This window comes from Penicillium manginii (assembly GCF_028828005.1).
Source record: "Penicillium manginii strain IBT 31320 chromosome Unknown utg000007l:1.0-2284322.0:1.0-2285126.0, whole genome shotgun sequence".
Lineage (NCBI taxonomy): Eukaryota > Fungi > Ascomycota > Eurotiomycetes > Eurotiales > Aspergillaceae > Penicillium > Penicillium manginii.
This window is the reverse complement of record NW_026643108.1, coordinates 1,522,725-1,549,671: the sequence shown is the minus strand read 5'-3', so window position 1 is coordinate 1,549,671 and position 26,947 is coordinate 1,522,725. Positions and strand designations below refer to the sequence as shown.

General features: G+C 47.8%; 5 protein-coding genes across 5 annotated transcripts; 4 read left to right on the top strand and 1 right to left on the bottom strand.

The window, feature by feature from the left end:
* Positions 1 to 2,595: 2,595 nt before the first annotated feature.
* On the top strand, positions 2,596 to 3,399 carry N7533_010462 (uncharacterized protein; the record flags this gene model as incomplete). Its single annotated transcript, XM_057107112.1, has 1 exon — positions 2,596 to 3,399. One exon carries the CDS (start codon positions 2,596 to 2,598, stop codon positions 3,397 to 3,399), a length of 804 nt encoding a protein of 267 aa, XP_056956329.1.
* A 416-nt stretch (positions 3,400 to 3,815) lies between these two features.
* N7533_010461 (copper acquisition factor BIM1-like domain-containing protein) lies at positions 3,816 to 4,756 on the bottom strand (the record flags this gene model as incomplete). Its single annotated transcript, XM_057107111.1, has 3 exons — positions 3,816 to 4,390; positions 4,439 to 4,510; positions 4,567 to 4,756. The coding sequence occupies 3 exons, from the start codon at positions 4,754 to 4,756 to the stop codon at positions 3,816 to 3,818; spliced, it is 837 nt and encodes a 278-aa protein (XP_056956328.1).
* A 726-nt stretch (positions 4,757 to 5,482) lies between these two features.
* On the top strand, positions 5,483 to 6,221 carry N7533_010460 (uncharacterized protein; the record flags this gene model as incomplete). The annotated part of the gene is made up of 3 exons (XM_057107110.1): positions 5,483 to 5,615; positions 5,669 to 6,051; positions 6,111 to 6,221. The coding sequence occupies 3 exons, from the start codon at positions 5,483 to 5,485 to the stop codon at positions 6,219 to 6,221; spliced, it is 627 nt and encodes a 208-aa protein (XP_056956327.1).
* Positions 6,222 to 6,686: 465 nt separating this feature from the next.
* Positions 6,687 to 7,148, top strand: N7533_010459 (uncharacterized protein; the record flags this gene model as incomplete). Its single annotated transcript, XM_057107109.1, has 1 exon — positions 6,687 to 7,148. One exon carries the CDS (start codon positions 6,687 to 6,689, stop codon positions 7,146 to 7,148), a length of 462 nt encoding a protein of 153 aa, XP_056956326.1.
* Positions 7,149 to 18,828: 11,680 nt separating this feature from the next.
* On the top strand, positions 18,829 to 19,432 carry N7533_010458 (uncharacterized protein; the record flags this gene model as incomplete). The annotated part of the gene is made up of 3 exons (XM_057107108.1): positions 18,829 to 18,867; positions 19,024 to 19,073; positions 19,111 to 19,432. 3 exons carry the CDS (start codon positions 18,829 to 18,831, stop codon positions 19,430 to 19,432), a joined length of 411 nt encoding a protein of 136 aa, XP_056956325.1.
* Between the last annotated feature and the right edge of the window lie 7,515 nt (positions 19,433 to 26,947).

The following is a 26,947-nucleotide window of genomic DNA, read 5'->3' as shown; positions in this document are numbered from 1 at the left end:
AAAGAGTAGCCGCGGAGACGAATCATATTTGACACTCTTTGTTCCTGAATCACAAAGGAATCCTTGTGGACGACTGTTCAGCTGGCAAAGGACCGGGTATTTATAGCAATTCAGCCAGGCATTAACTCTGCGCCAATGAGATCATCATTGTGAATTGCGAGGGCTCAAACACAAACTTCTCTTCAATGATAACTGGCTCAACATTTCATCATTGGTTTAATGCAATTCTGAGAGAAATTGAATTTTGCGCCTGGTGATCCAGACAGAAAGTAGAAAACGTTTCTGGCTGTTGGCATTGTTTAAATAGTCATGAGGATACCGCAGATAAAAACCGATGACAGTTATCAACATTCACCACCGTCAGTCCGCCCTTTATTGCGACGGACAAGGTGACGAGATCATGCGATTTCCTTTCACTCACCGGCGATGAGCCCGTTACTCCACGCAACAGCAACTCACCAAAGGCAGGCAGACCGCAGGTTTGTTCGTTGCCTACCTCGCATATCGGAGAAAATGCATCACACCTACACAACATCAAGTAGATACAAGCTATAGTGGAGCGCGGGACTGATCCATACAGCCCCGTCTCACAACAGAGTCTCTTGTTTAGTGAGTCAGATTATAGATCAATTACAATTCTGTAGAACAAACCTTTGCGATCAGTCTCGTCTTTGGGTATGGCAATACCCACATCAATATCCTGGGAACGAGGCGGAGGCGGGTGGGTACTCGGAAAATATAAGCCAATTAGTGCCATCGATAGCCCACATGCTCACAAGTCCTCTTGAAATAATTGGCTCATAATTGGCCTTGGCTCCCAGGAGCCTGTGGGTCTTTGATTAGAATGCTATAATTGGATACCACTAATAGAGCGGACAAGATGAGCCAATAGGTGCCATGATTAGTCCAAATTATCCACAAAGCCTCCGTAGAAATGATTGGTCTAAATTTAGCTATGAACTCCTGGGAGCCTGACCTTACCATCACACCTACCGTAATTGGATAGCCCGTCAGCAATATCCACATCGAATTCCCGGGAACTGAGTGCATATGTGAAATTGGGTACCGCTGCAAAGAGTTATAAGCCAATCAGAGCCATGAATGTCCATAGACGCCTAAGGCCGGAAGCCTGTGATCTGGAGCCAAGTTGATTTACAATCAACTTGATTGTCTGTATAGACATCTCGGAGCTAATTCCGATGGTGCGGCTTGCTTCCTGATCTGTACAGCCTCATCTTACGATATATTTCCTTGTTCCCCCGCCTGATCTTAAAGTACCGATCTTCTTTTCTTAGGCTTTTAGAAATTTCGTGGATTGACAGATGGCTTCAGCACAAGAGCTATATAACTACTGCTGTGCTCGACCGTAACATTGTTGTCATGTGAAGTTATAAACATCCCCTGTGTCAAGCTAAAGACAGGAAATGGAGCTAAGCGGGCCGGCATTGTAGGATCGCAGCTCTCCACAGATTGTCTTTCACCAGGCCCCTTCATATACAATCATTCTTTTGTGGTGTAAATCTAGCCTACATGAAAAAGCTACGACCAAGCTTTACAGCCATCTCACACCCCTTCTCCACTTGCAAACCATTTTCACTGGAATCAATGATATAATTGATTCATCATTGACAATTTGAACTTGCTGATCTTTCAGAATGACGTAATTTGGTTCACCCAATGTACATCAAGCCATTTATTGCCCTTTACGCAACAGACTGGCTATATATCGCCCGCATTGTACAGATTATGAGTTGAATCTAGTCTGTGTCAGCTCTTCCATAATGTAAGCTTAAATGGTGGAAAATTACCTCAAGCGCAATTTCCCATTTCCATGAAATGCCCTCTGGTGCAGATCAGGAACAAGCCATAGGTCAATGGATCCAGGAACATTGAAAACTATACGGAGTACAGTAACCAGTTCTCCTTTGGGCCATTGCACCGAGAGATCTGAATCGATCCATGAACACATAAGCGGATCTATGTAGATGGCATCACATGGTAAAAACAAGTCAAGTTTACTCGGTCGGACATTCTCCATCAACATCTAGGGTAGAGTTTCGGTGCTTGTGTTCTGCGTTCTGCAGAATCTGCAGACTCTGCGCCAGATGCATCATAGCGCAGGCCTTACTGTGCATAGTGCGTGCACTAGATACCATGCCATGGATGGTGCCTGAGTCGAAGACCTTTTCAGCGGGGATGAGTGTTGTGATATGAGGCTGGTGCAGATCAGGAAGTAAGCCGAACTTATGGTCTCCAGCATGCCACTTCTAGCAGTCCAGGAGTTTTCTGTCGCAAACGACTGATTCGCCAAGCAAAGATTGGTCTGTCAATTGGAACACACGCGAGCACAATGCAGGACATGTGATATACATGGACTCGGCTTGTGGACTCAGCTCCGGAGTGGAGTTCATTTGGAAGCCAAGGCCTTAATCCACGGCGATAATAATAATAATAATAACCAGAAGAAGAAAGTAGGATTTTTCGGATGTTGCATCCCGTTTGGAATTAGCACGAGGTTGGTAGATTATAAAAGAGGACAGCTCTGGATTTGGTCTCAAAACTATCCGCAGGATCGGCCATCTATACACACACAAAATGAAGGCTATATTGCACATTTTACTCCTCACTCAGACAAGTCTCGGATGTCAACTATCCTCCTTATTCTCAAGCTTCGGACCATTTCACGAGGAGAACCAGCAAAATCTCAAAGATCATTCTCGATCTGCTCCAGCCTACCACACACTCCCATCCTGGTACACATCTACACTTCTTGCCCGACGCCTTCTACACAAGTCTACCGTCGGAACCATTGCAACAGTATTTCCCGATAAAATTGTTCCCGACCCAGCTCACCACTGGCAACCCCCGTCAAGCCTCGCTAGCCTACCTGTTGCACTACCGGAGTACATCGCAGCATGCTCGGACTCAGGCAACCCCACCGTCCTCGGCCTTGATCTTGGCACGACCTTCAAAAACGTGGCTTTCGGCTCCAATGTCTCTTTATCAATCGACTGGTGGGACCACCTGCCAGCCACCAAGGTCCCCGGGCTACGCGGTTCCAGTCGCGCGGCGCTACCACGTGCCGTGCTGATGGGATATATGGACCCGTACCCAATTCCACTAGATACAGACACGCGTTTGGGGCTAGAAAAGTGCTTTCTGGCGGCGCATCCCGACGCACTAGCATGGCTGCCAGGTTCGGAGCGTGCGGCACACTCAGGGTTCTGGGCACAGTTGGTGGTCCAGCAGGTGATGTGGATTGGGGGTTTCGGAGATAGGGCTCTAATCGGGTGGGTCAATATGACCGAGTGGAGCGGTATTCAGTTCGGGCCGAATGAGCTCGGTGTGGGTGATGGCAGGGGTTGGGGGGATGTTAGCTTGCCTGGAGAAAAGCATTAGATAGTTAAATAGTTGGACAGTCGGGTAAACAGGTAGAAGAAGGTCTTTCGTTGCAAGCTCACGGCGTATGACGAATGAGTTTGGGCCCAGGACCTGGAACCAAGTAATGCGTCCGTAGGTGGTTTTTCTTGGAGATTATTTTCCAGAAATGTGAACCTGGTTTTAGAGTTAAGATATCAAGATATCATAGAAAGCATACAAATTTTACCTTTAGATGACATAGTCCCCTTCATTATTGACGGAGGATCTCATATTTGTTACGATCAAGCTGCGCAAAAGCTAGTCACTCTCGAAGAACTCAGTTAAAAACACCGAAAGTCATATCTCAAACTCATACTAATAATCACTGAAACCAATGGCTGAACAGGCTCACACTTCCTACACCTGAAATATATGCAATTGCACCGCTATTCAACTCACCTAATCTTGCGTAGTCCAAATGGAAGATTTTCATCCGCCATGGGATGAGGCGGCGTCCAATCCACATTCCGGACCGATGCTTTCTGCCGAAAGAAGCGATACTTCTGTAGAATTCTTCTGTATCCAAACAGCAGAGCAATTCCAAAGGCTACAGTGGCCACAGAAGCAACTACAATACCCGCAATCGCCCCGCCTGAAAGACCGGAGCCGGAGCCGGAGCTCTTCTGGGTTGTCTCACTGGCAACCGAAGTTGAATCCGATACTCCTGTGGCAGTAGAGCCAGCCGCAGTCGTAGTAGTCACGGCGGTGAAGTCGTCCGTGGTCACATTAAAGCAGGGGACCTGGTAGGTAAATTTGCTCGCCGGAACATAGGTGATATCCGCACATGCATAGTAGGTTTCGTTTTTGTTGGTATCGAAATCCGAGGTGTATTTGATTTGAAATGTTGCGTTCATTCCCTCTTCCACGTCGATGGATGGGTTGGGGACGGAGTAGCATTCGTGTCCTGGCTTGATGTCGGAGATGCTGGAGCCTTCAATGAAGGACTCGAAGTCGTCGTTTGTAGTTGGATCTGAGGGCGAGTCAGTCAGGATAAATATAAAAGACAGTACGAGCTTACTGCTTTTGTGGGAGATGGCAACCTGCGCGTTCCATGACTCGTCTTGGACCACAAGTGCGAGCTGACCGTTGACTTGGGTGTTGTCAGTATATGTGCTTTCGAGGGTTTTCAGATAGATATGCTCTTACTCATTGGAAAGTTTGTTCTGTTCACGGCCCCGGTTGATGAGCCACACGGCGCGGCATTATCATATGCTGCACCCCAGAGACGATCAGGTGGCCACAGAAAGGCAACCGGGCCCATCTCAGTGCTAGCTTCTTCGCCGTGAGCACATACTCCAATAACAGAGAGAGTAATTAATGCGAGGTAGTTCTTCATTATCAACAAACTTAATCTGGCAAGAGGCGAACAAATAAGTTTTGGAAGGTAAAGACGGAAAACCGAGAGACATTGGAGTTTATAAATTGGGGTTTCCTAACCATCCCGACCTTGCTTGCAAACTGTGAGTCATCTGAGAGATGTATGATTATGTCTTTGGCTGGGCCGAATCCACTTCCAAGGGGTTGAATAATTTCTAAGCGCGTGACGACCAGACTTTTTTCAGGATGTCAGAATCGGGAATCCTCTCACCGAAGGGGCATATCTGATAACCGTTAGTGAGCTGTCAATGTCGACCAATGAGCCAAGACGTTAGTCCATTTTTGATAGCTTGCCAAGGAAAGCAAGTGAATCAATTGAAGCCGGAAAACCCCGTGTACAAAGAGCGTAGAGAGAAAAATGGGATCTTGATCAGATTAGATCAATCAGATAAGATGGGTGGGTCTCGCTTAGCGGCATCGCTTCCACAATTTCATCTTGCATCCTTGGCTCATGTGAGACATGGCCGAGACGGGTAATTTGTTCCGAAAATCCGCGAGCCTCCGAGATCTCGTATGACCTCGGTAAGCTCTAGATGAGACGGTCCAGCCAAGTCATTATATTTTAGTAACATTCACAAGTCTATAAGTAGCTCCTGAAATGCCGTGGCCTCGGTGCCTACATCGTCAGTCTTTACCGTTAAAAACAGTGAATCCTACATCTTTTGATTATTTTTTAAACACCATCATGCACCTTGTCACTCTTATTTCTTTTGCCTGCACTGTAATTAGTGCCAGCGCATTCCAATTTCCAGAATTTGTTCCTCTGCACCGGCGCCAGGAAGCGGGAACGCCTGCATACGAATGTCATGCCAACTGCGGTATGCTCCATATCATATAACCCTATAATGCGACTCCTTGACTGACCAACAAGGCGGTGTGATTGTCGACGCTCGTACGGATGGTTACTGTGATTCTGAGGATTTCACCATCGAGCTGGCTGATTGTTTGGCTTGTGCTCTTGAGTATGACATCTGGCAATACTACGGGACCTCTGTGTCCGAGGCTGCTGAAGCATGCGGATTGACCGCCACCCCCGCCGAAGCATCATCCACTACTACGTCTGACAGCGCTAGCGCTACGGAGACTGCCGAACAGAGCGCTACTTCTGTAGTCGACTCCAGCATAATTACTGATACGGCAAGCTCCGCCACTCGTACCACCATCATCTCGACCTCGGTGCCAAGCTCCAACGGTGTGCGTATCTCTTCTCGGCCATTCTCGTCGATTCCTTCGGCTACCGCTGCTAGAAGCTCGGTCAGTTTCGCTTCTACTTATAGGGCTTCCAGTTTGCACAGACAGCTAACTTATTATAGGCCGCTAGCACTCCTTCTTCCAGCACCCTGTACAGTGGTGCTTCATCCACCACATATGGTCGATCACTTCTTGGTGTTTTGGCAGGATTTCTTGTTGCAAACTTCATGTAGCCGGATCCGCTACGTATATGGATGTATGTGATTCTCCCTGGAGAAAGATTGAGGGTGGTCAGAAGAAATATGGATAGTATGTCTTCATTTCTCTCTGTGTCAGGTCTCTTCACCTGTCTAGTCGTGCCTATTGAACAATGGGTTATTTTTAGTATTAATAGTGGACAACTAGAGCTTGTGTCATCTGCAATTTTTGAGAGTATAATTATTGTTTAACATCCGATGCTTCGTGGGAGATCAGCGCCTCCCAGAAGCAGCGCCCGATATCACCTGCTTAAATTGAAATGTGTCTGTGTTTTGTGCATAATTTGCTTCTAGTTTGATAATTATAAATTGCCTGTTCTGCCTTGCTAACGATATATGACAGCCACAGCACGATGTGCGCTTCTCCCCACCCAAAGCGGTTTTTCATAGATCTGTATTTGTCAGTTCATCATATAGGAAACGGGCAATTATTCTTCGAAAATGTTACTTATGAAGAATCTACTCCGCCAGGTTGTTTGCCAATTCTCGGCATGTGTGTCGTTTGTCGGAATCGGCCATACGTCACTGGGCGATTCAGATTGCCGACTTATGTTCCGGTTTCAGACAGACGATGATAAGTTAAACATCATAGAAAGTTTTCTGAGAACCCTTCTTTCGGTACTACTATCCACTGTTCTCTTTGGGAGGTTGATTTCCGAGGAGCAATGCGTGGGAGGATGGCTGTTTGCTGACCAGGCGCATGGAGAGTCGTTGCGCCTTGAAAACCAGCCTACCACCACACATTTTGATGAAAGTGAGGATGGAGATGATCCAAGGCCGCAGTTCATGAGTTCTGAGCCTATTTCTCGCAACGCGCCTCCTGAGGGCTTGTCTCATCTTACAGCGGTCATGATATACGGTCAGATGTCTTTCATTACCGGTGAAATACTGCGCCTTGCATGAAGCTGGATCAACTTCACGATTGTCGAATACTCGGTCGCGTACGCAGAGGCCAAAGAATGTTTGATTTTCTCTGTAAGACGTATCTAAAGGGAGGCTAGCTTAACATTGGTGATATTGCGGTAATTGGATACGACCTGGAGCCAGCAGGGCGCATTCTTGGGTTACAGGAATTCTAGAGCGATAGTACCCTTGATCTCAGAATTTTACATTACCCTTTCAAATATGTATAGCAGTGATTTGATGACAATTGAAGTATGTTGACATGTATTTGGTTTCGTAGGTATATGAAATAAGACACTATTATGTACAAACTCCCAACACTGTGTGTTGCGCAAAAATCGCCTATACTTGATTTGGCATCTTGAAATCGCTTCTCAGGACACAGAACAGTGGTAAATGAAAATGTATTTCAGTAGATAGCGGGCAAGGTCCTATGCAAAGATTCAATCAATGTCTAGGGTCCAAATCCGTCACTTCCAATGACAAGGAAAGATAATATTAAGCAATATTTCTCGGATTCCATTCAGATAATTATTTTTCCTGAAGAAAGGTATAGTCGACTAAAGCAACATCTGAGTTTTGAACACAGTACAGCACCTTTGACTTCCAATGAGCGAATACCGTGTGCGATATAAAGAGGCGCCAATCGATCATTGAAAGAAACATTGTTTCGTTTCTATTTATCTCCTTTGGTTTAAGTCCATAGAAGGATGACCAGCGTCGCGTCGAGTGCCCATAATCCTGAGTGAATTTCCAACCCAGCATAAGAGCTGCGAGGAACATTCGCCGCTGACACTGTAGAGGTTGAAGCTCTTGCGACACTTGAAACGGCTTAGTGGTAAACTTTTGCTTGATCATGAACCGCAAGAGTGCTAGATAGTAGAACGTCGCGATAATTGTATAAGAGGTTGTATGAGATCTGTGAAGGATATTCTTCAGGTAAAGCCGAATAGCCGGTGAAGTTTGATGTTTTTTCTTCGCAAGAGGAGACCAAAGGGTAATAAGAAACTTTTCCGAGAAATCTAACAACGTAATCAGATGAGCATCATGAGTATTCTTGCTACTAGATAAATTATAAGATCTTCGATAAAGGCAAGCCGTCTGATTCCTTTTTGCTCTTTTAAAAATTGAGCCATCAAAATCAAATCCAGGAATAGCTAGACAGAGAGATGGGCACTTTGCCTGAATTTTGGTGGACAGTAAAGGCGGAATTTCTATTTAGGGCATCTTTCCCGTTAGCATTGTGTGAAGTGGCCGAGCATCAATACACGTACCTATCAGGAGCTCTCTTCGCAATCGAGCCAAGGTAAGCTGGGGGCGTCGTTCTGGATTCAATCGCAAAGACAAGTCCAGCTGAATTCCATACCAGAGAAAAAGTATGTAAGTAGAGGCTAAGAGCTAGTTCGAGGTATTCCGATATTAATTTCGTCGTCTCTAGGAGATATCAGCGGCTGTGTGCGATACAGTACTTTCAATCGTGTTCGCAGAAAGAGTCGGCCAAGGGGACAAGGGCCCATTCTTTCTCGGTTCAGGCCTGATTAGAGGATGTCGCGATATCAGCTCTCTTGGCGACGAGAGGCTTGGTTTATGTGACTTGCCTCATCACTTGAACAGCTGCAACAACCGTCGATAATTGAGGGGAGAACCAAGAAAACTGGCCCTAAAATTATGACATGTTGAATACTGCCCGGTCAATTTCGTTCTGCATCCCGTGGCTCTACTAGTTTGCCCTCGGTGATGAACCATACTAGATGCTTTGCTAGTGTGGCGGCATCATTTTCTTGTTGATCAACAGCTCTATTCCCGCTGCAACCGCGTCACCCATCTCAAACCCCAAATCAACAAAGATCCGAAAAAACGCCGCTACCTGTGCAAACTGTAGCCAGGCTTCCTCGCAGTGGAATGGTATCTGGCTAAAGGTTGAAGAAAGTAGGAGGCTGAGACCTGAGGCCTTGAATAACAGTCATTTGAGCTCGGAGTCGGCTTCACCAGGATGTAAATAGTGGGAACCTCCTCTTGGTTCCGCAGCGAAGGACTATTTCCACCTGAAATGAAGATGAACAATTCCGCGGTTGGGGTGTCAAGAAGCTAGGGTCGTGGCTTGGTACCTGTATAATATTGATAGGGCGTTCTTTGAGTGAAAGAAAGCGCTCATAATCGGTGAAAGGAATGGAATGGCATGACCAGTTGCCGCCTCACCTGTCGCAACAACGTACGTTCCCACTGTGATGAATGTTGTAATGCGTCGTCGATGCTTCTCTATCGCATCCCCAGGACTATTCAAATGGTGCCAACTGTGAGAAACCATTTTTCATATACTGGATTTCCGAGTAGGAAATGCATTGCCTCCTAGCTCTGCGTTAAATCAATGATGAAACTTTGAGCCAGCTGCAATTAGAGGGTCGTCTGTGTTTATGTCCTCACAATTTATAATGATCATTGCGTCAATGTAAGCAGAACGACCGGCTGAAATGCTATAAATACCCGACCCCTCGTCAGGAGAACAGTCGTTCGCAAGCATTCCTTTATCACTCTGGGGCAAAGAATATCGATCGCTTTTCGTCTTCGCCAGCAACACTTCGGTGTGGACTGACCTCGAAGTCATGCACTTATATTAAGACTGACCTTTTGCATCAAACTAGCCTGTAATTGTTCGATGCTGAAGTCTTCAAACAGCAAGTGAGTGTAGATGCCCCATCATTTGAAATCATGCTGACATGGAATATGCTCAAGACCAGTGTTCCTCTTCTATCGCTCTAGGAAACCATTTGACGGAAATTGGATGACCTCAAAATGATCGAAGCTGCGAGCACGGTGAGTTATGCAGTGCCTTCATAAGGTGCCTACCGATGATCATTGATAGATCGAAGTCGTCCCTTACACAGCCGCTTCGACCTTGCCAGAATGCAGTGAACAGTAATAGCTAACAGCGTAAGTTTTCATCAGCGGCAATTTGGAGAGCATCCATACTGTGCTAACGATTCCCTGTTTCAGAGGGCAGACGTTCGATCAAGAGCCGCTCGATCTCTTCTAAGTCACCCTGGTGCGTTGCCTCTGCCTATTCCCATGGCAGGGGCTGCATTTGGATCTCGTTGCGGCTGCTATTTACTAGAGGCTTTATCTTGTCGTGCTCTCCGTCCATCATGGAAGATTGCTGATGCCTCTTTCCAGTCATAGGACATATGCCAATCTCGTACTCGCCACGACCGAGCCGCACTTCCCCATCGTCCTTGAAACCAAGTATGCACGACAGGCCGAGCCACTGCCCCTCGTTGTGTTTCTGCTTTGCTCTTTCAGGACACCTGCTCGGAATGCCTATTTCGCTTGTGTTGATAGAAAAAATCCAGGGAGCCTCAGTCCCCTTCGATCAACATATGGTAAAGTTCCAACATGTTTTTATCTCTCCCGGCTTCATCATGTCCGACCAATGGTTTACTGTCATTATATTAGCTTCCGTATCCCGACGGCGCTGCACCTCTTGTCCCATATCCGATTCGAAGCCTCGACGACGGCATCATCCGGTCCCATGCCAGGCCGAGTGGGCTATCCAGCAGCCAGCGACAACGAAGAGAAGCCGAACATCGACGACCACTGAGAAAGACCACGGTTTGTCCGGGGATAACATCAATCAGCAATGAATCGAGCTTTTGGCGACAGACTGAGGGCCATCTCTATCAAGCCCTGGTTGCAGCTGAGCAAGCGACAAGCCAGGCCGCGTCACTGGATCTACCCTGGAACTCTCGCCGCGAGAGCAGTCGTTTCAGGTCAATTTCTAATTTATCCTTGACCAAATACCATAAATCACTCCGGCGATACTTTGTCTTGACATGTTTGGAAATTTGCCTGGCGCACAAACAGCAATATGAAACGGCTATCCATTAGCAGATATTGCCAACATCCATTTCCCGCGATACGGGATAATCCCGGGCCCTCTGACGTGATAGAGCTGACGCCTCTAGGAAAACCTTCAACCATGTCAGGGCAAAGTATTACTAGAGAGACTCATGGTATAAGGTCTAAGGAAAACTTGGAATTGACCCAAAACGACTGCTCTCGCGACGAGAAATCTGGGATACATCCAGTGCTGCGGCCTGGCTTATCGCTTGGCTGCAATCAGGGCTTGGCAGAACTATCGCTCTGCTTTTATAAAAACCATGGCCTTTCTCGGTGGTCGTCGATGCTAGACTTCTCTTCGTTGTCGTCGGATAATGCGATGGCTCACTCAGTCTCGTATGGGACCGGGCTATTGCTGCCGACGAGACTTCGGATCGGACGAGAGCAAGAGGTTCCATAGCCGTCGGAATACGGTAAGTTCCTAATGCAGTGACAGTAAACCTTCGATCGGACAGGATAATGCTGGAGGGGTGAAAACAATTTGGAACGCTACCGTATGGCTAACCAGAGGGCCTCAAGCCTTCTTGGATTGGGCCCGCTAAATATGCCATGCGAAGTGGCCGTTTCAACCAAGTCTTCAGAAACAACAAAGGCGCAAGCGCACCGGAAGCCAATGGCTTGGCCCATCAGCTTGGTGCACCTGGCTTGGGTTCAAGGACGATGGGGGAATATAGCTCGATCATGTCGAGTGCAATATCGACATTCGCCCTATGACCACAAAGGGACATCAGCGATATTTTCTGAAGAACGGAGAGCCCCAGACAGATAGACTCTGCAGTTCCGAGTGTTGGCAATGGGCAGTGGCAACGCACCGGGGTGACTTACAACATTCTGGCAAGGTCAAACGGCTGCATGAGGGGTGACTTCGATCTATCATTAATTATTAGTAGGCAGCTTTTGAAGGAATTTATAACTCACTATTCCTGCAGCTCCGATCAGTTTGAAGGTCATCCAGGATCCGTCTAATGGCTACTCAGAGGAGTGGCGGAGGCGGGGCTGATCTTACAATAGGCCTTTTCCATGTCAGCATGATTTTAAATGACGGGGCAGCTCATCACGACCCAGCGATCAAAGACATCTAGGAGAATGAATCCTTCGTGCAAGATGTCTCATGGGCCACCAATCTTGACAGTTTGCTACTGCCATTAAAGTCTGTCACTGCTGGCCACATGGTGGCTTGTCTAAAGCGTGTTTACCTGTCCTTTCCTACCCTTGCGTTTGACAAGCGATCTTTAACCGTTCTCACGTAGCAGCTCCTTCAACTTCCCACGTTTGCCGAGATTATTTGTCGCATATGCGTCTAGAGATTGAAATTCTGTAGAGATATGATCCATTTTTCGCCCCATGGTTGCCCGAGCTGATCGTCCACTTCCAATCCACCCACAAGAGTTTATATGCAGCTGCAGTGATGTGCGAGTGTATGATGTTTCCTCCATCAGCGGCTTGCTATATGCCGGAACAAACCTAACATAGACGAACGCAACCGACCTCCGGCTCCCGATATTGCCAGAAACTGTTTCTCGCTTGCTTATGGCGTTTCAGCGGGAGCAGGCATGAGTCGGAGATGCCGGATGAGAGTTTCCTCGATTCTCATATGACCTGTCTGCGATGACTTGCGTTCTATTCTGGCTTTGGCTGTACCGCAACGCTGCCCACGACGAGTCGAGTCGTGATCGGTCACCCGAGATACCCTCCATCACCGGTGCAACCGGTGCAAGTTGGGTCGCTGTCCACCGCTCCAAACTTCCCCATAAACCTGGAAGGACTATGGTGGGGATTACCGCAGGGCCGAAGAGGGCATTATTTGATCATGACAGCCCCGTGGTTGTCACTAGGTAAACTGCTTTCACTATCTAGTGTTCTCTTACACAAGACTTATCCATCTTGCCCTGTTCTATCCGTCGCGCCTGCAGACCGGCATCCAAGCCAATATTATCCATCCCGTTGAAGGCGCCATTCAGGTCAAAGGGGACGAGAGTGACCGCTTAGCGTTTGTATAATGCACGGTAAATTGCGTTTGAGAGGACCAACAGCGCCTGCTCAGTCGTTCTTCCCGAGCTTCATTTAAACCGGCTGTTTGGGAGTGGCCCCTGCTTTGAAGGACAGCCGTCGGGCCACCACTGCCACCAGGAGTTTATCGAGTGTTCAGCAGTAAACTGGGGCCATAGGCTCCATGCATCGAGTAGTAGGATCCCGGGAGGCCCTTGACCTCTCAAACACTCCTGTAACAGCCTTAGGATTGAATTACCAGTCCCCACGATCAATCAAAGTGGGTCGTGTTCAAGCTCTGCTGCTGCTGTTCGCTCACTGTCGACTTTATACCGCACAAAAATAGAAATATAAAGAACAACGATATAACCCCCCTGTGGTCAAGCCACAGAGTTAGACGAGTCAGAACACACAGTATCTTGAGTCTGTGCATGCACCCAAAAATCTCTGCGCGCAGCAGCATAATCGTGGTGGGACGCACGCCGGTCGGGATGGTCCGAATCAAGCCATCTCTCTCTTACAGCTACAACATGATCCAGCAGCCTCAGAGCATGACTGATCTGGCCTTCTGCCAGATAAAATATTGCGAGCATATGTTGTGATGCTAGTCGAGCTGGATCTTCCTCGCTCAGAATCCTCATTTCGACAGCAACTACATACTCGAGGAGTGGTACGGCACGTTTGTTCTGGCCATCAGCTTGATACGCTCGCGCCAGCTCGTGCATAGACGCCAGCCGATCCGGGTTTTCTGCGTCTAACAAAGCCCCCCTCAACGTTGACTATATGCTCAAGAAGCTCCACGGCGCGGTTTACTTGACCATCCGCTTGAAACGCTCCTGCGAGCTCATGTTGAAGGGTCAGAAGATCGGGACGGTCGCTGCTCAACGTTCGCATTACCACTAAGATTTTCTCCATCACCTTGACTGCAAACTCAGTGCGGCCACGCGCTTCGTATAAATCCGCGATCTCGATTATTGACGCCAGGAGGTTGACGTCGGCTTCGCTCGATGCCTATTCTCTTGCAGCGTTCACTCTATCGAGTATCTCCACCGCATGATCCATCAAATAATTTTCATTCTTTGGCTGATCTGCTTGCACAAGATCATCCGAAAGTGCCAATCGGTTCAAGTCCATGCTCACGCAGGATAGGTAGTTGTGAAGCGGGAGAGAGCACTAGGAAAGTGCTGCATAAATTTCGGTCAGTTCCTATGAATCACGAAACAAGCTCACATAAGTTAATATCAAATTTCTCTACGACAGCGCAGGTGATAGAACCTGGGCATCTGCGTTAGCGTTTGTGCTAGCTGGCAGCCATAGACACTCACTAGCAATATCGAGAAACGGCAGGGGCAAACAAGCCAGTATGTTGGATATACAGAGACCAAGGATAGCCGGGCGTAGTGGAACATTCATAGAATCGTCGACCTGTAATCCGTGGCCGAACTGACGATACAGGCCGAAACAATTTCATGCAGCAGAGATGGGGGGGTAGAGGGGTACTGGGAAGTGCACGTGATGCTTGTGGGGCTCAGGAGTGGAATGCATCTATATTCTATTTAGCCAATGGCAGTAATTGAGCGCCCGTACTTTTGCCCAAGAGCAATAGCTTTCTCTTTCACCGGCCGTCGTTTAGTTCATTTCATCACCATCTTCACAATCAACAAAATGCGTAACTACAAGGAAAGCGACCACTTGCGCAAGATCAAGGGCGCCCTGCCGCAACCTATACCAAGAAGCTACACGCAAGGAAGCCTTTCTAGGAACCAGGCGTAACCGTTGACACAATTAAGTACGGGCCAAGTTTGAATAACCACCTTCGCTGAGACTTTTGGTTTTTGTGTCATGCACCACTGCCTATGCGGCCAGGGGCAGAAAACAGTCATTCACGTATTATTGGATTACTGTATCTGAATCTCAGAGATATTTACATGTGATTACGGAGTGAAGCAGGGACGCATTTAGAAGCTTGTCGAGTCTGACTAAACTGTATCGAGTCCTACAGCAACCAAGGTCGTCATGAAGTTCGTTCGAGGCGTCACAAAGGGTTCGCACTCGTGCGCCACGAGGATAGCCTCAGAATGTGAGCGGTAGCTATGTCATGACAGGCCATGACGAGGCTAGCCGAGTACCAAAAAGCACTTTGGACAGACCAGAAATTGACTCTGGGATAGTCGTTGATCTAGCGGCTCTATATACATAGAGTGAACAGGGTAAAATACATAAAACAGAGTAGATGCTCCAACGAGCCCCTGCAGATTTCGAGCGGTCTATCGGAAAATACCACGCGTCTTACTAGCAGGGAAGATAGGATGAGGCTATTCAAATGCTTGCGATTATTGAGTGGAGAAAGAAAAGTGCTCGGAGGCAGCTATGTCTCAAACCTACGCACCGTCAGGAGTATCGAGGTTCTCTTCTAGAAACAAAACGGATTAGATCGGGTGAAGCAGGTCTACTAACAATCTATCAGAACAAGCTAAAAGTGTATGGACTAGTATGCATCCAGGGCAAATGAGATCAAGCGGAATCAATTTTTAGGATAAAAAGGATTGATTAGAAAGATAGACATGCGATCGAGGGCAGGTTGAAATACCCCATGTATGTGCAAATACTCGGTGGCTACTACACCGAGGTTGCGGGCTAAACCAATTTACCATACAAAACACAAAGAAATGCGGGTTCCTGGGTAACCAATCGCTTGCTAGTGGTAAGTTACCACAGCATACGCTGACACAATCTTATACGATGTAGCAGGAGGAAGCTATCATATGTCAAACCATTGTGCAAGCAATACAAGCAACAGTCTTAGTATCTTATATCGAGACTATGGAAGCTGGAAGATGTAGAAAAGATCTTTGGGCGAGCAAAAGCATTGAGTGGGAGGAAGAAGTAACTAATCTGTCTCTGCTGATGCACAATTCTATACACCATATCAATAAGGACTGGCACCTAACACGAGTTGACATCAAAAATGATGCACACGACCAACGTCACGACATATTGAATACAATACGAATTTTCTCGCTCATTTTGTAGTAATCGCTTGCGTTCCCATGAAGCTCGACTTTTGACAAAGGTTCCTCGTTGGTAATGACGAGAACTGGTATTGGGTACATGGGGCACAGAATGTGAAGCTGATGAAAATGTCGACGATTTAATGAAGTTTAGACATATTTGAACTCTGCTACTGCTATTAGCTCACCCTGAATTAAAGAAGCTGCAAAAGAATTGAAGAAAGCAAAAGCGCATCAAATATGTGTCATCCATCTGCATGGCTGCCTTTTAGCTGCTGCTTGCTTGATCTTTGAACAGTCAAACTGTGAATGACAAAGAGCGATAAGTTAATCTTCCTATTTTCGCACCCTCTTGGCGAGGATTTCGCTCCAATGCGCGCCATCTTTTGGTGAGTAGCGGTCGGAAGGGATGTGCTTTCCCCAGGTATGCGGCGTCCTTGGAATTCAATAGACACCATCGTTTCTGAGTCATCGCAATGTCCTGGCTCACATCGAAGAAGGTGAGAAGTACTCTGCACTTCCACCTCGCCAGTCGCTTAGAAGATCGCGTCGATGTTCCACTAAGCTGAATTGGTTAGTTTTTGCAGAAATTCAGAGCAAGCCATATAAAAAATATGAATTCGTCAAGAGTGAATAAGATACCCCCACCACATTAATCCTCAGGTGAAAAAAGTGCCCAAATATAGCTCAGTCGAAGATGAAACCAATGGAGAACAAAAAATTCAGGTTGTGGATCCGATATTTCCACCGTCGGTCCGTTATCAAAATATTCATGATGCTCATTCACTTTTGAATCACCTAATAGACCAGGGACTGCAGCGGCAGTTGTCCCGCGTTCAAAAATGTTTATATCACTAGAAATTTCGCCCTGCTCAATTGAAGGTATTCGTCCATTTTCAGGATACGATGGAGCAAAGCTTGTCCACGTATCAAGCTCGCTCAGAAAGGGAAATGTGCACGGCCAAGGGGCTATTGATTCAAGGGTCGAAGGAGTCCAATGGCCATGAGTATCCGTCGGGTGTTGATTTGATATAGTACACTTGGTATGATTAGAAGCCGGGTTCGATTGATTAATTCTCGACGTGCTAGCAGATTGAGGGAATGAATTTAGGCCTGAAGGGCACAGCGACACAGTCTCGGTTTTTGGGAGACCGTCATTTAGCGATGAATAGGATGCCTCGAACGTCCATGGAGGTCCTTGTGAACACTTAATATCCGGCCATATAGGAGGATTTTCCGTGGCACCATATAATGATAGCTGAGGCTCAGGAGTATGTTCTAGAGGCTTCTGATCGAGAATGCAGGAGACTTTAGGGTTCTGAGGTGGCGCGAGATCCTCAGCTTTTGTCTGGCACGTGGCAGGGGCGATCGATATTGGCGTCTGGTCATTCTGAGATTGATGTTCGAGAAACCTAAAGGCTTCTGGGAAGCCTGGACAATTTTCACCACGCCTTGTGCAGCGATGGCAGGCTGGTTTGAATCCGTCACACTTCATAGGATCACTGTTAGTCATTTGTTAGGGGTCAAACCATAGGAGCATTTACTTTGACCTTACGCCTGCGGCATTGTTGACAGCAGGTTGTCGAGGGCCCACGAACCACCATGACCAGGGTGCTTTACAGGCTTGACCCTTCTTTTGTCTACAGCGAAAGACAAAATTGGCAGGGCCGGAAAATCTGCGGAATCGGAGGAGACGAAAACTGAGGGAGAACGGGCATTTGCAGTGGTGGCTTCCGTAATCGGCCCACATGCGCGTTTGTCAAACTGGGAGGTGGTATTTTACCACTAAGAACTAGCTGTTTCAGCGACTACAGTGGCGTTCGAATGGTTTGAAACCGCCCCCCCCCCCCCAATTTTCTGCCGCACCAAAACCTCGCAAAAAACAACCTCATATTCCTAATAACTAGTATACCACCCATCATTATCAATAATCTGCTGTACACTATGAGACATGGTAAAAGCTATGTTTTCTATAGTACTAGTATCAATTATAGACCATGCCTGTTACCCTATATCAATAAGGAATTGCAGGGTTTCCTCATTATCTGGCGTACTACGAATTTCAGGTGTAATTTATATATTTTGGCTTTTAATTTTTAATTTGGCCCATGAGTACCGGCGGTGTTCCTAATTTGGTGGCCGGTATTCAAAAGCGGTAGCGATGGTAGTTTCAAACTAAAGTCCCGCCACTGTAGTTAAGGGTCGTTTATGTTATTACGATTGGGTCAGTTATATTGATCATTAATTATAGCCCACGCTTGTTGAAAATGTGACCAACTCACGCAAATTAATTGAAGGTGCTGGGTCATTAGCGAAAATCGAGACGATGTCTAACTCATTGGCCCTCGGCTACGGAATTGTTGAAACCGCGATGGCGTGCCACGGTTTGCTCGCTGGCGGTGAATACCGTGACTATCTCGGTGGCCGGGGGTATTCACTACCGCCCACGGGTTTGCTGACTAAGATCTAATCCAACCCGTGGGTTGGGTTTTCGTGGGCGGGTTTTGGCGAAGCCTAGTGTTGGCGTGTTACGACACGGTTATTCCGAAATGACCCGATATATCATAGAAAACATTAGGGAGCTTGGGTGGACGCTGGATCAGCCTGACCTTAGTGGTAATATACCACTTCTCAGATCGTCATACTCGAACCATGGCTGCTTTCCACTCTTGGGCCCCCCCCTCGTTTCCTACCAGAGCAAACGTGTCTTCTACTGTATCGAGAGGGTCCGAAGAATTGGCTTTTGTGATAAGCTCTTTTGCCCGCTATACCACCGGACCAACGTTATGCAAGAGCATTTACTGTGGAGCAATGGTGCTTACGTGGTATGCCAAAAGACTGTGTCGACAAAAGAGGGTCGCAGTTTTACTAGTGCGCCCGAGGAATATTCAGCACCCCCATATGTCTGTTTTCAACCATGTTTGCATGGCTCTAAACGACCTTACTAAGCCCACATCGCATATATTCTGCACTTTCCATAGTATTTCAAGGCCCATCTTTTGACCCCCGACCAGAGAATAGAAAAAGGAAGGTGAGTATTCCCAAATCTATTAATCAATCTCACCCAGCTTCTTCCGCGAGGCAAAATGCCGGGGAAGCACAGCGAGCGCGGAGGGGACGCGTCTGGCCCTCCCGCTCCCGATGCAGCACTCACTCTACCCACCACGAGCTACCACCAGTGAGCTCGCACTGGGCAGCAGTCCCAGCCAGGCTGCTGGGACAATGGATTCATACATTCTCGTGGTGTCCGGTGTTAATCCTCGTGGAGGAGACCAAATTGAATCCGCCGTGGTTGTGCGGTTCGGCCCGGTGCGGGAAGCGACCGCACAACCACACCTGAAGCTGCATACGGTCTGGGATCGCATCGTGCAAGATGCGGCGAGGCGGTAGTGAACTGGTGACACAGGCAGTCAATCTAATATCGAACAGACCTCGTTCAAGGCCCAGGAGACCTCGTTAAGACTCGAATTCGTTAAGGCTCGGAGAGACCGCCTCGAAAGGCCTCGTTAAGGCCTGGCCACGGGCAACCTTTGATGCGGCTCCTCTTCTTGATACGGACACCACCGAGACACGGGCATCCTCCTGGGAGATACACGGGCGTTCTGGAAGGGATTAGTATTTGGCTAGTGGCAAATGATGGACCTCGTCAAGGCGTTGCCACGGGTAAACCATCGATCCTGCTCAGGCATCGGGGGACAAGCTTGGTTAGCGGAAAGTGGCCGACGTACACTGCCGGATGGAGCGTACACAAGGGCTTTCTGCAAGACACGGTCGGCCTGGCGGGGGGAGACCTCCCCAGGTAACGCGAAACGAGAGTTCACGCTCTCGCGGGGCGTGGTGTACAATGGCAGCCACTGCGACAGGGTCGGGGCCTGTTAAGAGACTGTCTGTATGGCCCGAGAGGACGGATGCGCGTGTCGGTGTACAAAGAGTCAGGAATCAACTACCTCACTCGCACTGAGGGCCTGAGACCAGCTAAGCCTGGTTGAAGCGGTGTCGTCCTAGTTGAATGGTCCGTGATGTATGCTTAAGGAGCAAACTGAGAGACACCCAGGGTGAGAGGCTTTGTCCACCTCAAAAGTCCGGAAGCCTCGTTTATTGGGTGAAAAACTGGGGTAGTGGTCTATGCAAGTAGGCCTGCCGAAGCTACTTTATGTCTCTTGGCAGCAAAAGGCTCGACAGCGCCAGGGGAAGATGGCCTCCCTATGCTGGTCTGGAAACGCCTCTGGAGGCATCTTGGAAATCTTATCACTAGGATCTTTGCCGCATGCATTGAGCTAGGATACCACCCACAAAGGTGGAGGAGTGCCCGGATAGTGGTGCTACGGAAGCCTGGGAAACCAGACTACTCTCTCCCAGGGGCCTATCGCCCGATCTCATTACTCAACACGCTCGGGAAACTTTTAGAGGCGGTAATAGCCAGACGGCTATCCCATCTCGCGGAATACCACGGACTCCTCCCAGATACTCAGTTTGGGGGGCGCCCAGGACGTACTACTGAGCAGGCCCTGCTAATATTAGCAAACGCAATTGACCGAGCCTGGTACGGGCAAAGAGTTGTCACCCTGGTGGCCTTCGACCTAAAGGGTGCCTTCAACGGGGTAAACCGGACAAGCCTAGATGCCCGTCTTCAAGCCAAGGGAATCCCCGCTGTCGCTCGGAGATGGATTGCAAATTTCATGAGTGGGAGGCAAGCCAATATTAACTTCGATGATTATAGCTCTGAGGTGACACCACTTCATCACGCTGGGCTGGCGCAAGGCTCTCCCTTATCGCCGATCCTTTTTGCATTTTTCAACTGTGACCTCGTTGATCAACCAGTCGATTTCCACGGTGGTGCATCAGCCTTCATCGATGACTATTTCCGCTGGCGGGTCGGTTGGTCCGCCGAGGAGAATCTAGCTAAAATCCAATCTGAGGATATACCACGAATTGAGGCATGGGCCCGGAGGACCGGGTCTAGCTTCGCAGCGGAGAAAACCGAGCTCATCCATATTACTCGAAATAAAAGCGAACAGTGCCAAGGTCAGATCATTATGAATGGTAAGACTATCGCACCATCAACAACCGCTAAACTCCTAGGGGTGATCTTCGACCATGGGCTACGGTGGAAAGAACACGTTCAGCAGGTGGTCAAGCGAGCCACTAAGGTCAGCATTGCACTTGGGGGGGCTGCGACAGCTCCGTCCAGAACAGATGCGTCAACTGTATGAGGCGTGCGTCGCACCGGTCGTTGAGTACGCGTCAACAGTCTGGCACGACCCGCTTCGAGACAAAACACATCTACGACACCTACGTACGGTACAACGAACAGCGATCATCCGGATTCTCTCAGCATTTCGAACCGTGGCTACGTCCACGCTGGACGTCGAAGCATATATACTACCAACCCACCTCCGTCTGCGCCTCCGCGCCCAAACCACGATCACCAAGCTCCATACACTGCCAGGAAAACACCCAATATGGAACACCCTACTTCGCGCCCAGAGGAGACGGAACAACATCGGGACGTCCGCCCGGTTCCCACTTGCGGAAGCCCTAAAAACAATGTCCATAGAGAGATTACACGAACTAGAAATGATCGATCCAACCCCACTCCCCCCATGGCGAACCGAAGCCTTCTCGAAGATCGAGATCGAACCCGACAGAGAGATCGCAATGGAACGAGCGAAAGTAGCAAGATCCAAGATGGAGGTCATCGTCTACTCCGACGCCTCGGGACACCAAGGTCATCTCAGCGCCGCAGCCACAACGCTTAACGACTCATTGGAAACAACCGAAAACCTACAAATCCAGGTCGGCCCTGCGGACCGATGGTCAGTACATGCCGCCGAACTGATCGGAATCTTATACGCAATCAACGTCATCAACAAGATCGGACTGCAGCGTCGGAGGTCAACTGGTAGTCGAGTGAAATTCGCAGCCATCCTCAGTGATAGTATGTCGGCACTGCAAGCGATACGTAACCCTGGGAACAAGTCTGGACAGCAGATCATCCATGCCATCCTCCGGGCAGCCACGAATACCAGGACCCATGGTATTGTGATCAGCCTACAGTGGGTACCCGGGCACTCCAACGAACCTGGGAACGAGGCAGCAGATCGGTTGGCCAAAGAGGCTGCCAAACCGTGCCAAACCCACCCATTTTCTCCTTTACTATCTCGTGAGAGGGCGTACGTCAGGAAAGGCATCTACGCTCAGTGGGAAAAAGAGTGGAAGGAGTCTCGGAACGGCGGTCACCTTCGAAAGATCGATAAGACACTACCGGCCAAGTATACGAGGCGGCTCTACGGGACTCTGCCTCGTAACCGGGCGTACTTACTAACGCAGTTGCGAACGGGACACAGCTGGCTATCAACATATGCCAAGACGTTTCGCTTTCGAGACGACGATAAGTGCGTCTGCGGTCAGCGAGAAAGTGTGACTCACGTCCTCCTGGACTGCCCTGAGCTCAGACAGCTACGCCAAGAGCTCCGGGAGAAAGTTGGCAGCGCGTTCAACAGCATAGCAACCCTGCTGGGAGGACATGGGGAAGAAGTGAGAGATACACGAGGTACTGCTTCACGGGCTAAGACAGTGGAGGCTGTCTTGGACTTTGCAGAAGCATCACAACGGTTCCGAAGTCGCGCGCCATGAGGGCAGCTATCTAAAACACCGGCCACGAGGCCACGGCAGGCCCCAACGAGGCTCCAAGTTCGTTTAAGAAGTGGTACACGATACATGTACGTACATTGATTTATAGTTGCTGTATGCTGCATATCGCTTAGCGAGGGGTCAGCGTAAATGAAATCATCCATCCATCCATCCGACTGTACGTAAAATAAAATATAAAGCGGACACTTCACTCAAATCTTTCCAGGTTTCGATAGATCCGATCGAAGGTCTATCATTGGAATATCTAGAAACCTACATGACCCTATGTTTTCTAGTCCGTGTGGAACTATCTGCTAACCATGTGACCCATAACAAGATTATCTTGGTTATTTTATCATTTCAACAGCCTGCTATATAACTGCCCTGTTTTTTCAGCTGCTGGATTTTCCTTCGCAGCCCTTGATTCCAAAACCACATATTCACAGCGACATTCAGACACCCCGACGAGTGGATTTCAACGCGGAAAATGCTTCCGATAAGTGCACTACTAAATCCGGAGCAACATAGCGGGAAAACTATCGACTTTGATTCATTGCAACATACACCTCAATCATCTTCAATCATAACTCCAATTGATTCTTTAAATAGCCCACCTTGCTTATGTCAGGGTGCTAATAAGAAAGATCATCCAAGCACTTGTTTTACACAGCAAGGGGCCCAAATTACGAAAAGTCACTCAACAGTTTTGCTATACCACCATCATCAGATGCCTACATCGATGCCATCAAAGGAGCTTAGCGATTAAAGCAACCAAAGTTCCATTGCAGATAGCACCACTCAAAGCCTTGACCGCTATCCAAAGTACGAGGAAGAGTACATGTACTTCTTCTGGTATCACTATATTGACCTTCACATGGATTGGGAAGAGATTTCTTTTTTGTTCAATGTTTAATTCTTTAATATTTCGTGTTTGAGTTTGACGGTTGTGATACCAAGGAATAATCATATGCAGCCAGGTGGGCATACAGTATAACAAAGGCTTTGTCGTTTCGTGAAGGAGAAGGGGGCTCTTTCCTCGAGAGTACAACCATAAGATCATCCACATTGAGAGCAAAATTTGCACAAGGAACAATGGCCTGGAGTCCAAACTATCCGAGTGATAACTTTGGTTGCATAGGATTACATGACCTAATGCTACGTCACACCACTCGGGGGCTTTTGCCTTACCTTATACAGTAGTTTTCGAAATCAGTTATACCTCGACACTCTTGCGACTTCATTCCCGGAAAATAGATCCGAACTACGCTAACCTTCTTTAGCTTACCGCTCTATAAGTCTGGCAAAACAGCGGCAGTAATGACCTTACAGGGCAGGCGAGTCATAGTAACAATACCGTCAGGCTCCATAAAACCGTGTAGAATCTTGAGGGAGCCATGGCGATCTGGCATGAAATCGTCCAGCTCACTCACTCCCTCTCGACTGTCCCACTCGTTTCTTGCCCCTCCTTCTTCCCATATCCGACATGTCCGACACAGCCACCAGCCAGTCATAAATTTGAAGGCTGCGCTTATGCCATAGAGTGCTACATAACCCTGGTACGCAGAGATGAATCTTTATTCGTCATGACTTTGTATCACCTATGGCGAGTTACATTAGCTGCCAGCCCGCCGTCGAAAGGGGTGTTAAAAATAAGCTATTTATGGTTGGTCCAAGGATTGCGAATGCTTGTTATAGATGACACAGAGCCGGTATTATGACGCGACACATCTCACTCTATCGAGCCTGAACTATGGGAACAAGCCTGGCCCCGAAAACTTCGGCAGCCCGCACGCCACACAATCTATCTCAAGCCTCTCTCTTTCCCGGCGCCCCACTTCGATTACTCCAAGCTCGATACGGTAGAAGCTAGGCCTCTTCAAGTAGAGTCTAGCTGGGTGATTGGCTGGATGGATTATTTTTAGGTTAGTCGATCTAGGCCCAGAGCATTAGTGGGGTCCTGGGAAAGAAAGCGGATGTGTCAGGAGGGGAGCTATTTTCGACATTCTCTGTATGGGTTGCTTAATATAAAAACCTTTGTTCTAGACCTTCACCGTAAACGCATATACTAAAGTCGATGATGTCATAATACATCATGTGATGGGCCGTTTGCAGTGGTGACGGATGAGAACATGCTAAGGCTTAGTTTAATTTAATCAAAGCATGGCACTCCAGGCCATTGTTCCTTGTGCAAATTTTGCTCTCAATGTGGATGATCTTATGAAGATTAGAAACTTTTAAAATCAGCTGGTACTTTGATCAAATGCGTATCTGATTGTGAATGGCAAACTTATTTTGCCACAGCGGTTACGTTAAATGGACCGATTGTATCTTTTAAAGGTTGTTTCTGAGTACTTGCCATTCTGGTGTTAATTAGCTAATAATGCATTTGGAACTAGTCTGTGATAGAGGAAATCGTGGGTCCAACTCTACGAGCCAGCTCCCTAGGGCCCAATGTCAGTGGGCTCGATGGCTTCGTCGCGATGGTAGTATCCGACCCAGATCCCTCTTGCTCATCACTCCAGGAAATACGAGTCCCTGAACCCTTTCCAGTATCATGTTTCATGATTGGAGTTTCCACGTCTGAAGGGCGCCAACCTGGATGCTCGATCTTGAGGTGACTGAGGACTCGATTGGGGGTTCTAAAATGTTTTCTGCCACATTCAGGGACTGGACAACTGCACCCATGGCGAGTGTTGCTAACGGTGGTTCCCTCCTTCTCGTCCCATCTAAATGCTGAAAATTGGGATGGTAGTGGTGCTGAATCGTGTCTTTGTACTACTGACTGATGTGTGTGTGTTCCTATCGGTGGTTGAATAAATGGTGGAGGAGTCCCTGTTGTTGTAATAGATAGGTGGAATTGAAGCCAGCTTTCTAGATGCTAAAGTGGAACCCAGATAAGGCTTCAGTTTTTCTTTGGATCAGGTTGAATTCTGGTACAGTACCTTCTGCTCTGCCCGTATGAAACTAATAGCGTGCTCATACTGAGCATCTTCCTGGTAGCGCACCGAAATTTGCTTATCATGAACAGCATTCCAGGCTACTATAGATTGGCGCAAGCTATTCAAACGCCCTTGAATTTGGGTGATATGGAATTGGGAATCCTGACGAGGATACGGGGATCGCCCATCGTGAAACATGATCAAAGTGGATTCTAATTGGAAAACTGAGGATCTTGCTCTGGAAGGCGCGCTCGAATATAATGTAATGCAAATCCCACGAATATGCTAGATATAATAGAAAAATAGAAGATACTGTTGAACAGGTGAACCGTTATTCGGCACGGTAGACTGCCGAGTCGTTAGACGTTGTTGAACAAAGAACATGTAATATATTATTCACCCGGAAGTCAATATTACTGCAGAGCACCAAAAGATGTCATCTCAAAGAACAAGACGACAGCAACTGAATCGACGCAGGAAAAGCCTGTTTAAAAAAGCAGCTGAATATCATCGTGACTTTGAGGCGGATGTATTCCTAGTTGTTCGCATCAAACCAGCAGGCAAGGTGTTTCTCTTGGACACCTCCCCAGACTCAAATCCACCTTTGTCTAAAACAGAATTTGTTAGTGAAGTTTCAAACTCTCTTATACCGTCGCGTCTAACGTGTATAGGATGGCTATTATCCAATTCCTATACGGCTCTTAGCAGACCGCTGTTTGAATAGATAATTCCATAGGCTAAATTATTATTCTGTTTCCTACAGTATAGCATATTACATTCAAATGACCAGAGAAAAATGAATTGTTATTCCTTCTCTTCATTACGATACACGAGGATACATATTGTAGTGAATAATCTGCAAGCTGCAAGTACATGACCCAGATGTTGATTTCTCTCTACTCTAGACATGGCTATTCTTGCTAATGCAAGGTAAATTGCATGTGGGTCCGATATGATTGGCTGAGGTAGGAAGTGGGAGCCATCTGATTTAGTTGAATCGGTTTGCGATCGATATAGTTGAGTGTAATGAGTGTATCGTTGAAGAGTGGGCTTAACAAAAGAGAGTATGGCTTTGTAGCTTTCAATTTGTGGTCTCCCGAGCCGTCTAGGACATCTGAATCTTCGAGGAATGGTATAGTACCTTCTGAGTGGTGCCTTAGATTGGCCGATAACGGTGGGGGATTGATACGAAATCCTTTCAGCGAGTAACCGTAGACATGAGCTCCTGGCACCCTGGGGTATAGCTAATGAGGGGTCCAGCATGCGAACTAAGAGGATAGAGTACCAGAAATCTAGTGGGACTTTTAGTTCATGAGACATGGTAAGAAAGGGA